The 16,434-nt window shown below is 39.5% G+C and overlaps 1 protein-coding gene across 1 annotated transcript; it reads right to left on the reverse strand.

Moving 5' to 3' along the window:
* Nucleotides 1-8,805: 8,805 nt before the first annotated feature.
* Nucleotides 8,806-11,907, reverse strand: LOC131318584 (cytokinin dehydrogenase 1-like). The gene is made up of 5 exons (XM_058348471.1): nt 11,217-11,907; nt 10,483-10,610; nt 10,133-10,393; nt 9,559-9,821; nt 8,806-9,470 (listed from the first exon to the last, which is right to left on the reverse strand). Exons 1-5 carry the CDS (start codon nt 11,866-11,868, stop codon nt 9,149-9,151), a joined length of 1,626 nt encoding a protein of 541 aa, XP_058204454.1. The 5' UTR covers nt 11,869-11,907; the 3' UTR covers nt 8,806-9,148.
* Nucleotides 11,908-16,434: the final 4,527 nt, after the last annotated feature.

Genomic DNA, 16,434 nt, shown 5'->3' on the forward strand with positions numbered 1-16,434 from the left:
TGTTGAATGTCTACTAGTAGCAAGAACACTCACTCTATATGGTACAGAGTAATTGTGTTGCAGAAAAACTACTTCTAGAACTATTGCTTCTAAGAAATCTCTTTGATTGAGAATTCCTAAAATTCAAGAAAACAGTTCCCTCATTATCTTGAACTATATGTTAAATTTGATTTACAATTGGTCTTGGGGGGACAACATTTGATATAGTCCAATTTTCAGGAAATGTTATTTCTTTCCAATTTATCAATCTATTCGTTGCAATATTGGATGTCAACATATTAGTTTCTATTAGTACAGTCTGATCAGGTGGTCCTAATTGACGCACCCTTGGATTAATAGTATTCATCATTTTTTTGTAAATTCTATAAACTAAGGCTATTACCTCAGATCTTGGTAAAAAGTCATAACCCATAGTCTGAATCCTACAATTAAGGGTTTTACCTATATTTCTATCGGAGAGTGATAGTGTAAGATTAGCATAAATATTAAAATAAACTGGACCATAACATAAACTGGTCTCAACAACCCTCATAATTGAGGATCTCCAATTATTACACCTGCCATCTCTTAATGTTACCTAAAGGCAAGTATCCATTCCGAACAAAGTCAATAGTTTAAGGGTTATTTGGACTAAACCAATATGAATGTATTTATAATTGAGCATATGAGCAAGTAAATTAGTTATATCCATAAGATTTATTATCTTATCATTAAACTCTAAGCTTTCAGTTCTTTTCATGGTTTTTATTGCCATGCTACTTTTTAATTCAAATAGACCGTGTCCATATATAGTTGAAGGACGGACTGGAGGGATTGTCCAGTGATTTAATTGTTCTTGCACATTGGCATATTCTACCCTTATCGTTTATATATGGGCTCTGGAAGATTGTAGGTCGTTGGATTCTCGAAGCGGCTAGATCTCAGCCTTTGATTACACCTTCTCCAGTCGTCTAGGGCGTATTCGTCTATTCGCCATTTTGTTTTTGTTTTTGTTCCGTTTTTTGCCTTTGTAATTAGGGTTCGGGCCGGGTTTGTGGAAGTATGAATCCGTTTGGATTATCAAAGTCATCTAGACGCAGGCCGGAACCAAATATCAAGGACGGGAGTAAATGAGCCATGATTCTTCAATTCTTGCCGGCCCCATATTTGGCTGATTTTTCCAATTGGATCCCTCAGTGGCAAAGGTTGTAGTGTAAAGTTCATGAGTATTTGTGTAACGACTTTGAGTTTTAGTAAATTAAAATTTCGTTAATCTTATTTTAATTACTTGATTTTACTTTTAATTTTTTTTTAATTTCTAATAATCCGTCATAATTAGATTTTAGTACTTTAAAATTATATTTCTTGGCTAGAAATCCTACATGGCAAGTAGAATTAGTTCCTAACCGATTAGTTAGAGAAACCGAACTATCACTTCTCTTAATTACAATCTCCTAATCCTAGATGAATCTTTTTGACCATCTTTGAGCCTTATGAACCCCTCCAACCCTAGTTGAACCTTTTAGACCTAGGGAGGTAATCATTATACTCCATGTCTAGTCATTTCAATCTTACTTATCATCATTATTTTTCTACCCATTGGATAATAATTGTTAGGGAAATTTTTATCCCTTGGATAATAGACATTAGAAATTGCCAATGACCATATAGGTTTGACAAGACAAATCATGGACCATAAGAAGCCATCATTTTGCTTCTAAAAGAAGCAAACTTAACATTGTCATGCATGCAACCATAAGACTTATAGCCCTAAACCTAATTACCCTCCAAAATTACTTTCCTAGATTCTCTAAGTACATATATATGTAAATATATAGGCCTATATGACCATATATGCTTTCTAAGAAAGCCTTAACCATGTTCTTTTCATTGAGTTGTCACTTGAGAGCGTTGTCACTCATCACCTCCTCTTCCTAGACCTAATGGGACTACTTAGTACTTAGGTGTACTTATACATAGACATATATATAGACATATATATATACATACATACATACATACATAGTACGAGAGAGAGCGAGAGAGAGAGAGAGAGAGAGGGGGGGGGGGGGGGGGGGGGGGGGAGGGGGCGTGGGTGCATGTGTTTTGTACACTCTAGCAAGCAACCATACTTTTTACACCTTTTAGCCAACTTCATACTCAACCTAAGTACAATTTGACAACCCAATCCTAGACTATTTCAAGGACTCCACCTAGCCCTTAATCATCCTAGTTTCTACTTACAAACTAGACCTAGGATTAACTACACATGAGAAGACTACTAAGGCCTAGTTATCATTTTCTCCTTACTTGCAAGACTTGCTAACCTAGGTTATAATCAACTAGGATGGCCTTACAAACCTTGGAAAATTTCCATGATCACACCTAGGATGGATTGACAAGGCCTTGGCTTGTTTAAAGGTGTGATTGGACAATACAATGGAGCAAAATCTATGGGAGAGAGAGAGAGAGAGCCAAATTTTGCTATAAATAGAAGACCCCTCATGCCATTCAACTCACACCTTCCATCCTTCAACTTCTCTCTCTAGAAATTCTTTGTTCTTGCCTTATTATTGCTTTGTTCTTAGTGTTCTTGAGGTTCTTTAAGAAACTCATCCTAAGCCGCCATTAAACCACCACTCGACCACCTTCTCGATCCAAAAAGTTTAAGTAGTTTAGCCAAGAACTAGTTTCGAGAGAAACCTTTCTCTTTCGAAGCTACCAGAAGCTTACCGTAGGAAGTCACTCCGTCCGATAGTCAACTTACTTTTCCGTAGCCGCCATACCGCCAAGAAGAACGGTAGAATACCTCTACTTACTCACTCTAAGTTGTGTAAGATTTCTCGGATTTACTATCTCTAAATATATTCACGTTTTGTGTTTGATGATGCATGGAAGTCAAGTTACTAAAAAATAGTTAGAAAACTAGGAGGAAGTATGATCATGTTAATTAACTTGACTTTTACTCTTAATAAAATATGTTGTTTTGTTCCCTCCAAAAAGGAAGAAAGAACAGATTTTGAAAGATAAGAATTTATCGCTTGATCGAAAGTATTCGTATTTTTATCTTTAGAATGGTTATGAGCACGTATAAGTGATTACTTGGATTGTTTGTCTTGATGTGTGATAAAGTATAAGTGGTCTCCACTCCAAAGGCGTCCGTGCATGTAGCGTTATGCTTTAAGTGGTAATTTGAACATGATAGACAATATAGAGTTGGATGATCTTGCTAGTTTAGTTTCAAGATTACAATGAACGGTTTATGATTTCTGAAGTGGAAAGTCCTACCTCGGAGTCTTTGCATGAGAACGAGACACGAAAATCAAGAAAGTAGAAACATGACATTTAGGGTGTTGTTAATGAAAGGTGTGTTCGAGAAAGGAAGTTGTTTTGAAAACCGCAATGTGGTTGGACTTGATAGTCCATTGTGTGGTGTGTGTGTGTGCCAATGGGAACCCGAAGTGGCGAAACCATTGTGAGGATACTCAGGAACCCGGAGCGGCGGAACCGAGGTTGGGTGTGTAGCTTGGTTATCCACGGAGAGGAGCCAATGCAGATTGTGTGCCAATGGGAACCCGAAGTGGTGGAACCATTGTGGATACTCGGGAACCCGAAGCAGCGGAACCGACGTTGGGTGTGTGAAATCAGATTTTGGAAAATTTGATTTGGAAAAAGAGAAATGAATATGATGACGCGGTCTACGATGAGTCACGTAGGAGAAACTCATGAATTATGGACACCAACGTTACTTGAATAGTGAACGTGGATGTGTCATTGTTAACTATTTTGTCAAATCGTTAATTTTGTGATCTATTGTTTCTAAGTTACGGGTTAGCAAGTGTGCGATTATTCTATTGAGCTTTTGTAGCTCATGGTGTTACCTTTGGTGACCCTGACACATTATATCTGTGGCGATGTTGATATAATGTGTCAGACCTCGTAAATGAACAGGGTGAACTCTACACCTTGGAGGCTTTCGGAGTCGAGAAGCTGGCTAGGATGGAGGAGCAAGCAGAGCAGTAGTTAGGAATTTTAGTTTCCCTTTCCGTGTGTAATAAAAGTACTCTTGTGAGAATTATATTGTAATAATGAGCCAGACTCTATCTTGATTTTCAATAAAATTGTCTATTTAACATTCCCAAAATTCAGGGTATTACAATTTGCATCTTTTAGCCTCCATTGTGGTGGGCCTCTGGTACTATTTTGCCAATTTCCAAATGACTAATATGGGTTTTCGGACTTTCCCACTATTTCGTTTGTGTCCCTAATAAAGGTACGTTATTTTGTCTTTATCCGTCCGGTATTACAGGATTTGTTCAGGGCATTTCCGTCCTTTTATCTTCCCACCTCTGACAGTTCACGCATATTCTGCAAACGTACTGTATGTGTTTAGGTTACACTAGACTTCTACTCAACTTCAATCCTGAACTTCCAGTAGGGGGATAAAATTCTGGGTGGTTCCGATTGGAGGATTCAATTCACTTGATTCACTGGCGCAACTTTAGCTACTTTCATTGAATACAAATTCAGAAACCTTTCGGCATCTTCAAAATCTCAACAAATCAAGAAAAAAGATCAAGGAAGAACTTATCTTCTTATCTCACCACAGGAGACAAGTTTCTCACTAAATTTGGTGGTGAGTTAGAGGAAAAAACTTATTCCGTGATCGCTCCAAATTGGGCCAAATCTCAAAATGAGAAACTTTTATGTATCCCGGGTAAACAAGGGGTTAGTACCCCCCTCCAGAGAGTTTTTAATTTTTCGATCACAATTGGATGATCGGCTCCGTTCATTTTGTAGAGTTCGGCGAGAACTCTAATCATACCACAGATCGTCTTGATCGGATTTTAATAAATACATGATCGACACACGTGAAAATTGCAAAAAAATTGAAATAGGGTTTCGATTTAGTGTGTTTTTGACCCAGTTTTGATTTTCTTTAATTTTCACATGTGCCGATCATATATCTAATAAAGTCCGATCAACACGATTTTTGGTATTATTAGGGTTTTCGCCAAACTCTTCAAAATGAACTGAGCCGGTCATCCAAATGTGATAAAAAAATGGCCGAAAAATTAGAAACTCAATGGAGGAAGATACCCCAACCCCTTGTATACCGGGTATACATAAAACTTCCTCAAAATGAGAAACTTTTTTATGTATCCCAGATGAGATTTCAAGGCTAGTGATTCAATCTTGTGCACATTCTTTAATCCTTATATTACAAGGGAAATGATTTTGTCACTATCTTTTTTGTTAACGCTACTCTCTGCAAGTGTATTTTTGGTGCAAAAATACACTTGCAGGGAAGTGACGTTAATAAAAAAGGGAACTGCAAAATCAGCAGCATAGTACAATCTAAATTTGCAATTTAATCTATGCACGTACTCTATTTTAGTCCGCCGCATTAATTGGGATTCTGCGTCTGCTTGTAATATCATCGCTGTTTGATTGGTATTTAGGCTGTGTTCCACAACCCAAATAAGAACTTATTTTTTGTTGAATAAGAAGGCTTGTTCCTCAAAAAATAAGAAGGAGGTGCTTATTTTTCAGAATTTATATAGGAACCAATGGGTGCCGGAGAGGGAAATCGTATTAGCGGCCGCGCCGGCTCATCTCCGGCCACCGGACGGCCGATCCGAGCCGTCCAAAAATTCTAAAAAAAAAAACCAAGGGGGCTATCGCGGGAATCAACGGCATCCGAGGTGTGTAGGGTGTATGATCCGAGCACCCCTTTTCCGTGTATATATAATCATCACATATACACGGAAAATGGGTGCTCGGATCAAGCACCCTACACACCTCGGATGCAGTTGATTCCCGCGATGGCCCCCTCGGTTTTTTTTTTTTGAATTTTTGGACGGCTCGGATCAGCCGTCCGGTGGCCGGAGATTGCCCGGCGCGGCCGCGGGTACGATTTCCCTCCGCCGGCGCCCATTATCATAGCAACAGTCTTATTTTTTGTATAAGGCAACTTCAAGCTAAAAAATCATGTGTTTACGCAAATAATTTTTCTATCACTATGGATCTTGTTTGATAGATCTCATTGAGATCTTTAATACGGTGCAAAAAAAATTGAATTTTTTTTTTTCATTTACATGATTTTTGAGTTTGAAAATGTAAAAGGAACTTTTTATTTGGGTTTTGTGGAATGACCCTTCTTATTTTTTAAGGAGAAGCGGCAAAATAAGTACTTATTTTTTAAGAAGGTTTCCGGAACGGGGCCTTAGTACTGCATGTTTCGTATGGAATATGGATTCTATGAACTAGGGTTGAATTGCATTTAGAATACAGAAATGGGTTCAAGGAGTTTTTTTTTTTTTTTTCCCCCCAATTCACGGGAGATATCATTAACATCATACGAAAAAAGAAAAGGAGAGGAGAGATCTTATCAATCGATTGTTGCGTTCGGCAAGATTTGACCCTCTGACCTCTCAACTAAATTAAGATTGTACAAGAGTGACCGACTGAACTAGATCATGTTGCGTTCGGATTAAAAAAAGAGAAGGTGGTTGGATTTCTATTTGGTTAATTGGGGATGATAACGAGGCTGAAGAAAGAAATGACAAGTTGACAACAAATTGTTGGATGCATCAAAACTCGTGTCTTTGACACGCGAGATTTAAGGGACTAACGTTACGCCATCGTTGGGGAAGTTTGAGCCTCGCATCTTTTTTTAGAGATTTCCCTTCCAAATCTCTTAACTTTAGGGTTTCTGTTTCTTAAGTGATGTTTAATTGGTAAAACTGGCAAGAATTGAGGATTTGGTATAGAATTCCTGAATTTCATGTCTCGTGGGGTAACGCAGGGTGTCTCGGTCCTACTTGCGCGCATGTTGGACTAATCACTACAGTCCTCTCCCAGAGCCTTCTCATAGGCTTAAGTGTGGGATGAGGTGACCCAGGAGTTGCAGACAAGGGGAATTGAACCTAAAATCTTAGGTGGGAGCTAAGTCTCAGGCCAAGACCACCTGACCAACCCTCAGGTTCTCTTGTAAGGCTTTTGCTAACCATTATGTTGCATTATTCTATTATACATGTTCCTACTGTGGATAAGGGAAACTCATGTAAGATTCATTCAAATGTGCCCCCGACCTTACAGGACTATGTTTTTGTTCTCAACTGTTCTAAGTTTTTCAAACTAGAAGAACAGGCATTTAGGGGGATTTTGCTATAGAATTTATTTTGCCGAGTTCTCATGTCAGTTGAAATCAATGTTCAAAAAATTGTTAGGCGCTAGTCGGGCAGAAAAGGAGCGCCTAGAGCATAGGCGGGGAATAGTCGGCTGCCTAATCTAGGTGTTGGACCACCTCTTAGCGCCTAGGTGGGGATTAGACGGCCTAGACGGCCGACTTTTAGAACACTGCTTGAAATTAAAATCGGAACTTGGACACTGCATGGCTGCATACGACACCCATGCAAAGACAAGTTTGACAAAGAGGTGACTTTGTAGCAGTAAAACCTAATTAAGAGCAGTTCTCAACCTAAGATAGATGATTTAAAGAGGACGAATACCATTTCTTGGTGATTTTGGTCCATCGATGACAATCTATGCCTCTTGAAGTGCGTTTTTGGCTTCGACTATTGTTGTCGCTATGAGCAAGTGAGTTCAACAATCACAATCTATATCTGGCTTCAAATACCATCTAGAATGGATGAAGAACAATGGAATGGTTGGATATAGGTGACTGGAGGTCAGATACAATCGATACCAAACCTTCTATGCAATGTAATACTTGTCAATGGCATGTTTCTCTGGTCCTACAGCGGGAGGAGATGCAACAGAAGGTTAGGAAGTGCTGGTGCTATTGAGGCTGTTGTTTCTAATTATTACCTTAAATTTCAAAAGTCTCAAGGTGTGGTTGCATAAGGCTTGCTTCTTCACAACCTACAAATTCTACTTCTTCTATGTAACTGTCAAATCTTGTTTCTTGCTTTCATATTCAACAATAGAAAGATAGCCATAGTTCCATTTCAAGTTTAATCATCATCCCGATGATGTTTTTATGGCATTAGTTGTCCAGAACATAGTTCTTTGCTGTTTCGAACGAGTTAATGAAGTTTGAGTATTGTCCACTATGTATGTTCAGTTCCAGCTTTTCATAGCTCTATTTCCATAGAGAACTAACCCCACTTCGATACATTTGTGAGTATATCTGTTTCAATAACTAATAATTGAGAACCCAAGTAGAGATCACACCCTAGTAGTGTTCAAAGCTTGATTCCAAATCTCTTTTCATGCAGTCATGCTGGCGTTTCTTTCTCGCACTGCAATCGTTTGACATTTGAATGTGCCAGATACAAACAAGACAAGCCCAAAAATGAAGTATCTGAATCTGCTGAAAATGAGGCAAATCTGGAAAATCCCAAACAATACGGCAGGTTCTCTAAAAGGTACGGAGAGACTAAAATTGGTGATTTCAAAGGTGGAAAAAATGTGTCACATCCTGTTCAGGCTGATTAGGATGCCTCTGGAGACGTAAATATGGAGGCTTCCATATCTTCTGATGATGTTATCCGTGCCGGAGGGTTTGGCTAGAAATGACATTAGCAGTTTTCTTCTGGTAACAAGTGACTGCACTGCTTCTCTTTGCAATGCCTGAGACTACGAAGATCCATGGGAGGAAATAGGCAGACCAGGTCTTGGATGGAAAGAAGCTACAAAGTAAGAGTAATTTCGCTGTTAATACCATTTATATGGAGCTCCTGCAATTCAGTCTTGTAACATGTTCTGTTTCTTAGATTCTGTATGTGAATTATGTGGTTCAAATTTATGTCAATTTAAAGAATTCCTCTTCTGCTTTGCCAGTAGTTAGTTGTTAACGTGGTGGAAGCATGGCATCGCTCCTTGTGAATAGAACTTTTATCATATTGATGCTGCTGTTCATAATTCTACAACAAGGTATTCCGATTAGATGACTGGAATGGAGTATTACTCTCAAGAACAAAGTGCCAACTAACACAGCCTTCGCCGATAAAAAACAAAAAAACAAAAAAAGCCTTGCTAGTGCAGTCATATTACTTGCAATTGTCAGGAAACCCACAGCGCACGAGCATTGTATTTTCCATACGCACCTTCTCTTTATGTGAGCAGAGATATTCGTAGTTTCAAGCGTTTTGTTCATGTGGCTTGTGGCTGTCTGCGATGGGGTTTATTGTAGAGGTCAGTCTCATGAAATGGCTCTTCCTTTTTGGAATATCTTCTGGCCTGGAGCTAGGATTGCTAAAGGGTCGTACATGGATTTCCTCTTAACAAAAATTTCCCATTGTGGCCCGAAGTGGTTTCGCCACGCCTCTTGAGTTTTGTGATGTGGAAGATATTGCTTCACCCCAAGTCTGGCTGTTTCGCAAAACTCTAGGATTCTTTTGTTTTGGGTCAAAATGTGTGCTAACCCATCTTTTCCAGTCGAAGATGGCATGGCAGAGGATAGGAATGAAACTAGGTAGAAAGTATCTTCATCGGGGGTGATCATAGATGTTCTATTGTTCCACCTGCAATATAGAGATGAGCTAAGTCCGATTTAGTTAACCAAACATTTGGACTACGAACAAGATTTTGATAAAGTTACTGTATTATTACTTGGATTTGTTGGCTGGGTAGATGAGTATTGGACCAGTGCTGGAGTCCGTAAGAATTTTGCCAAATACCATTTTCGCAAATTCATGGATTCTGCTTCTTGGAATGAGAAGATTTAGCCATGGGTGAGGGATTTCCCATAATCCCTTCTCTCGCAGTTTCAACTCTGATATGTGAACTCTATCTAGGAAATTCACATAGGAGACTTCCGAAAGGAAGAGCGTGGACTGAATATAACTCATTTCCGACAACAATCTATCGATTTCCTGCATTGGTAAACAGATGATGTTGAGGAAGATTTTACATATAAGGCAGTGTTTTGTTTAGTTTATGAAGCAGGAATGGAATGACAATTTTGTTGGAAATCTCTCCAAGGTTCAGTTTGCCTAAACATAACAGAATGTACGTAACAAATGGAATTAGGGAATGACCACTCCATTGGATGGCCGGGTCTTTTCCATTCCTTTCGAAATTCATATTAATCACCCATAATCCTTTCTTTCTTTTTTTGTGAAAAAAAGAACATTAGCCTAGAAAGATTTGTTGGAGGGAGGTGCAAGTTTTTAGCAATTCTCACCTGGTTCACTCTATCGGCCTCATCTGGGTTGAAGTATTTGGCTATTTCTAGGCAGAAGAGAGTTTTTCCATCCGAGTGGAATTGACTTGCTTGAACAGGGTCTTTGGGATTGAAGGAAGATCTCCAGTTATTAAGGAGGCCGGTTCTGTTTATTATGACGAAACCTTCTAGGTAATCAAAAGCATCCTCAGACAATATCAGATGCTCTTGGTCCTTTGTGAAGCTGGAAAACTCCGAGTAAAGCACTTTTATCCATTTTACCTGTCGTAAATGGTAGATTAGCTTAGTATTGCTTGCGATATCTGAATACAGTTTGTATACAACAGTTGGGAAGAAAATATTGTGTTTACCATCAAGGGTGCAGGTTCCAGAGAAATTCTTGCCCGGGTGATAATACCAAACTGTCCAAGCCCTCCAAGAACACCGTTAAAGAGGTCAGCGTTCTGTTTCTCTGAACAGGTAATCAACTCTCCTTTCCCTGCACGACGCAGGTTTCAGTAATGACATTTTATTTCGTGTCAATGGAACATGTGAAACTATCTGTTGCATTAGTTTACAACTGTAAATCCCGTCACATAAATCAGTTTTGTGGCTTAGTTCACAATCTAGACAAATGCCTGTAAATTCATCATTTGCAGTAATTTGCTTGTCTTGTCTTGTCTTAATTTTCTGCATTGTTTTTTGTCTACTTTTGTTGTTGTCTATATTCGTAAAAACTTTCTGAAAGCAACCCATTTTACAGAAAAGACCAAAACGATGTTTTGAAATTTCAAATACTCTTTGTAGCAATAATTCGTAACCAGTATGGAAATGATGATTTTATTTGAACATTACGTTGGCCTCGTTTTTTAAAACACAAAGAAACTAAACTAAGAGGGTAGGAGGACTAAGTTTTGGTATTGGCTTGTGAATTGTGTTATTTTCTTTGAGGTGATTATTTTCCCACTTCTAAGGTGTTATAAATTTAAGCCGTTCGCCCGTTATTGCCTCTCTCTTCAAAGTTCTGCCTTAAGGTAAAATGAATTCGAATAAACTATTCGAAAATTGTGTGCACGAGTAATGAGATTTATGAACAGAAATTTACCTGTGACAACCTCTAGCTGATGCACATTATTTATCTGTGGGCCATGCCGGAACGCCTGCCCACTGACTCCAGCATTGGATAAAGTTCCCCCGACGGTGAGATGTAGGTAGTCAGTCCAAGATTTTGGTGCAAGCCCATGCTTAAGACTCTCATGTAGTATATTTATCCATAGCTCTCCACCAGAAACATCCACATAAGGGAATTTCCCGGTTTGGAAATGCATTTCTTGATGAAGTGATTCCATGTTGATGACCACCCCTTGATTTGCTTGTGCTTGACCTTGGAGGGAATGGGCATGGCCTCTGGCCGCGACCGTGAGCTCAGACGTGGGGCCCATGCCAAAAACATGCTTGATAATAGAGGAAATATCGGAAACTGATTTAGGATGCAGAACTGCAGATGGCAGGTGATGGTATATATTGCCAAAGTCATTGGCTGCATGGTCAATGTTTTTGGTGCTCAGATACCCATCAAGACTTAGCTGTTTCAGTGATGAAGGGATCATCGAGGAACCCGAATGAGAAGAAATTTTTGTGGAGACAAAAGGGTAGTTGGAACAAAGGTTGTTTTGGTCGACAATACAGCTCAAGAAAATCACTGTGAGAAACCTGAGGACCGTTAGGTTCTTTTTTATATAAGTTGGTGTTGCCATTTTTGCTAGATTATATCTGCACACGCAGAGAGAGAGAGAGAGAGAGAGAGAGAGAGAAGCGAACTAAGAGGAGAGGCTTAGAAGAGCCCAAGGAAGGGTGCGAGGAGAATTTAAAGGGAAGGTTGTGAGCAGCACAGTGAACAGATACCAGTTGCCAGTTGGGAAACTAGTGTAGTACCATTTGTTGTTTTATTGTTTTCTTTAGGAATTAATATGGATGCCGCTTTTGTGTTATAAAGGAAATCACGAAAAAGAAGGAAGACTATTTGTTGCTTAGTGTTTATTTAAGGAATAAATATATATGTCCTTTTGGTGTTCCAAAAGAAGTTACAAAGATGAGAAAGACTCCACTAATACTTGGAACCTTTTCACACAGTTGCAAACGGTTGCTGGTTTCTCTCTTTCCACCTAGTACTGGAACTTCTTTGTAGTTGCTGATCATGTTCACATTGCATATTTTTCTTTCCACCCGATGGACTGGACCGTAAAGTTGGATGACGTGAGCTCACCACTTGGGCTATTTTGATCATCGGTTAGACATATTTTAGGTCCGTGTGTGGATCACCTGCGAAAATAATCAGTTTGATTTGAGTGTCCTGGATGAATGATCGATCATATATTCTGTAGCTAAACCATACTATACTGATGCACCTAAATTACATCTCAGTCGGATTTTTTTCCCCCGTGGATGAACTATACTGATGCACCTAAATTATGAATGAAATGGATCTTCTGTCTTCAAAATAGAGTCTGTGGTGGAACCACATTTCCCAACTGAACCAGCTGGGATAGAAGTCAATTTTGTACACAAGAAGTTAGGCGAAGACAGCATACCTGTTGCCTCTTCCATAAAGCGGGAGCACTTGTGCGTTGTGCATCGATATTTACTGTCACGTCTACTCGTATCATATTTCTCTATACGATAGTCATAGTCTTGGCTTCACCAACAGTGGTTGATGCAGTGTGTCAAAAAAATTGGGAACGAGAAGGCGTTCAAGTTGCTGTTGCTATAGCTAATAAGGGAGTACCAGTTGCTATTGCTAATAAAATTGTTGCACACATGAGTTTAACCCACAAGGTTGATTTCTGGTATGCTTCTGCATGTTGTGGTCATAGTAGTTGATGAGGTATTCGCATTACAATCTCGCGTAGATCATACTGTTTCTTAATAATGTGTGAGGATGTTGATCAACTGGACACCCTGGCCATTGGGTGAATCAACCCGCGATTACTGGGGAGGCCCCTACCAAGTTGCTTGCTACATTCTTTCTTTCTCTTGCTGCCTGATGACATTGCTATTTTAAGCAAAGGCTTCCTATAATTGACAATAGCAACAAATTTCTTCACAAAGTGACTGCAGGAGTACCATCTACCTTTTTATCCCACTTCTGATGAAGACTTGTAACTTAACATGTTGTACTTTGTGTATTTTTGCACCACATTTTGTTCTTCCTTTATGGTCCATTTGGGGAGATATCCATGGGGGAGGCCCCTACTGAGTGTGATGCTGGAAGAGATAAGTGTGCCAAGTGATCTCAGAGTCATACATGCTGCATAAAGAGTACTGCTTGTTTCCTCAGAAGGGTATCTTTGGTTTCTTTGGCTTTCTTTATGATGAGATGCATTCTATTGACTTTTAAGGTTGAATGCACAAATTTGTGTACCTCTAGATTGAGAAAAAAGGCAGAGCAAGGAGGTATGAATTAGGAACTAATAGTTGCTGAACTTTTCATGCATGGAATACCATTTGGGGTTCAAGGAACTGGAATCAAGGGTTATATCAGTAGTGGATTGAGTTGCTCATATTTCGGAGCTAAATGGGGACACTATTTCATTCGTAAAACTTTATGAGATCAACCCTTTTGTGCATATATTCTAAGATTAGGTTTGTCTCCCGTCCTGCCCTGGCCGCACCCTCGTCGATTAGGGAATTAGCTTTGTTAGAATAAGTAGGGGGAGATGTCCTACTGACCAGTTATTTGTGACTTTTAGGATAGTATATGCCCTAGTTTTCTTCTGGTACTGACATGAAAATATTTGGGTCACGGGGAATTAGCTTTCTTAGAAAAAGTAGGGGGAGATGCCCGACCAGTTATTTGTGACTTTTAGGATAGTATATGCCCTAGGTTTCTTCTGGTACTGACAAGAAATATTTGGGTCACTCAAGTCAAAGCCGGCTGGGAAAAGGAGGGGCAAAATAGAGGTGGTGTCTTAGTGGTTGTGTGGCAGTGGAGGGAGGAGCCGAGGAGGAGTGGCCAAACTGGTGCGAGCAGATTGTTTGAAAATACATAATTGTAGTAGGTGAAGAGTGACATTAACTTGAAGGGTAAAATCTTCTATGAAATACTAGAGTCTAGAAGTCGTGTCGGCTCGGTAGAGTGTTATTCAAGGATGTTCGTTTTGTAAACAAACCAAGCTTAGAAAAGGTTTTTACAACCTGTCAAATTTTCTAAGCTCCCCTTGAATCGGCTTAATCAAGTTATACTTAGAAAGTCAAGCTACCAGTAACGCATATGTTTGATGTTCTTTTAATGAGAAAGAAGTTTGAACTTTGAAGATGTTTTCTTGGCATGTAGTAATTATTCAGTGGTCTTGTGGTAGCACCAGGTGGTGCTCGGTGCTCCAATTGGTCTTGCGGTAGCACCAGGTGGTGCTTGGTGCTCCTATACCTTTCACAGTCACACATTCATGTAGGACTCAAACACTAAGTTGCAGGTTCCACGTGATTGTTCGGCTGTGGAGGGGATTTGGCATTACGCGGCGATACACCAGGAGCACCTAATAACTTTTCTTTATGGTCTATGGATCTGTTAAAAGCATTGAAGGATGGTTTTAGTTTTCTTACCATGGAAGCTTGGATTGTCTCTGCTTCCTCTGGTCACTGGATCTGTTGTTAAATAGTGCTTATCCCATGCTCGATCTCTTGGAAAATTGCATCACAGCGGGTCCACCACACATTCGTTTGGGCTCCAAGCATTTTAGTGTGGGCGCCACACAACTTTGTGGCACCACAGAGGCCCTGCGGAGCAATGCCTCAGGAGTTTAAAATAATTTCTCAGTGGTAATGGCCTAATGGGGGGTCTGTAGGGGGGGCCTTGGATGAGGTAAAAGAGGCTTTGTAATAAGGGAGGAAGTGGAAATGGGGATGACAGTTTGAATGGGGGAAACACTGAAAAAGCCTAGCTGACCTATCAGCTAGATTGGCTTTGGAGTCTGGGATCCCAGCACTAGGACAACCCTAGATGATGCTCTCTTATATATACTAATATATTTTCTGTCTAGATGATACTTTTATGCCCTACAGACTACTATTTTGGAAATCATTATTACCATTTGTTTTTGTGTTTTATAGTGCTTGTTACCCATCCATTTATGTATCTGAAGTTTCTCGATGCTTGGGTTTACGTATCCATAGCTTGGTGGCCTGGAAGTACTCTTTAGCACTCGTCGTAAGTGGACATGTGAAGTCCATCTGCATGTCCATTTTCCCTGCCAAGGAAGAGACCCGCCTGGCGAATTTGACTGGAATTTTTGAAACTATCTATTTCATTCAGATGCATGGTCAACAGATTGATGCTATGTCTCTTAAATTTTTTTATGATCTCAAACGTTAGTTAGTTTGTAGTCCAATTATTGGTCGGTCGCATCAGCATCAGCGTGATGTGAGATAAAGTATTAGGTACACAGTCTTTCTATACTACTCCCTTCGTCCTTTTTTTACAGTCCCGTAAAAAATGCCGATTTTTGTGACTTAAACCTACGCCCCAACATGGGGGCAGATAATGCTCCGGATTTGTAAGGAGATTAATAATATCACATCCTATGATTACTTTAGAACTCTTCTTCTTCAAGCTTGTGTCTTAATCTTGGCATTATTTCAGTGGTTTACTCATTCAAAGGCTACAGAAGAAACATGAGAAAGTAAAATAAGTGATTGTCTTCTATGAAGTCGCATTTTCAAATCTCGCAGAGTCCAAACATTCCAAACTTTAGGGTCATTGGAGAATTTGTCTGGCCGTTAACTACTTCATGACCCCGAAATTAATCGAGATGGGCACAAGATGGCCCAGATATCCAATTATCGGAAAATAAAAAAGGCTGCACACGAAACCTTAGTAAATTGTCTTCGGTCTTTATCGTCCAACTCTCTTTTGGATTGTGGAAGTTGTTGTAGGTATTAGGCAAGGTTTGAATATATGTGCTCAAAAGCCATCATTTTATTTGTATTAAACTCGGTGCGTTTTGTTATGCAATGGTCCAGACTTTAGACCATACTTTTAGTTTCAAGGAATTCTACTCACATAGATTTACGTGCACAATGCGGACACAGATATATTCGGAATCATTCGATTCACGTGCATTAGACAAACTATCCCTCTGTTCATGGACTTCTTCATAACTGAAGTCCTATCAGTTTGTTGATTTTCATATTTCATTCATCAACTAGCATTGTTATAACGCTTGATTGGTTCGTACAGATATACGCTCGCGATGAGGTGCGTGTGTTACAAAATGTCAAAAATCAGGGAATAACTATTGAAAATTTAGCGGATAAAAAAAAAACTA

Source organism: Rhododendron vialii, chromosome 3a (genome assembly GCF_030253575.1).
Source record: "Rhododendron vialii isolate Sample 1 chromosome 3a, ASM3025357v1".
Taxonomy (NCBI): Eukaryota; Viridiplantae; Streptophyta; class Magnoliopsida; order Ericales; family Ericaceae; genus Rhododendron; species Rhododendron vialii.

Bases quoted from the DNA above. Each gene is read 5' to 3' on its own strand.
- LOC131318584 (XM_058348471.1), bottom strand. From the start codon at position 11,868: ATGGCAACACCAACTTATATAAAAAAGAACCTAACGGTCCTCAGGTTT. The intron at 10,611-11,216 runs GTAAATTTCTGT...TGCGTCGTGCAG, and splicing joins TCAGCTAGAGGTTGTCACAG to GGAAAGGAGAGTTGATTACC. The intron at 9,822-10,132 runs GTGAGAATTGCT...TTACCAATGCAG, and splicing joins AGGCCGATAGAGTGAACCAG to GAAATCGATAGATTGTTGTC.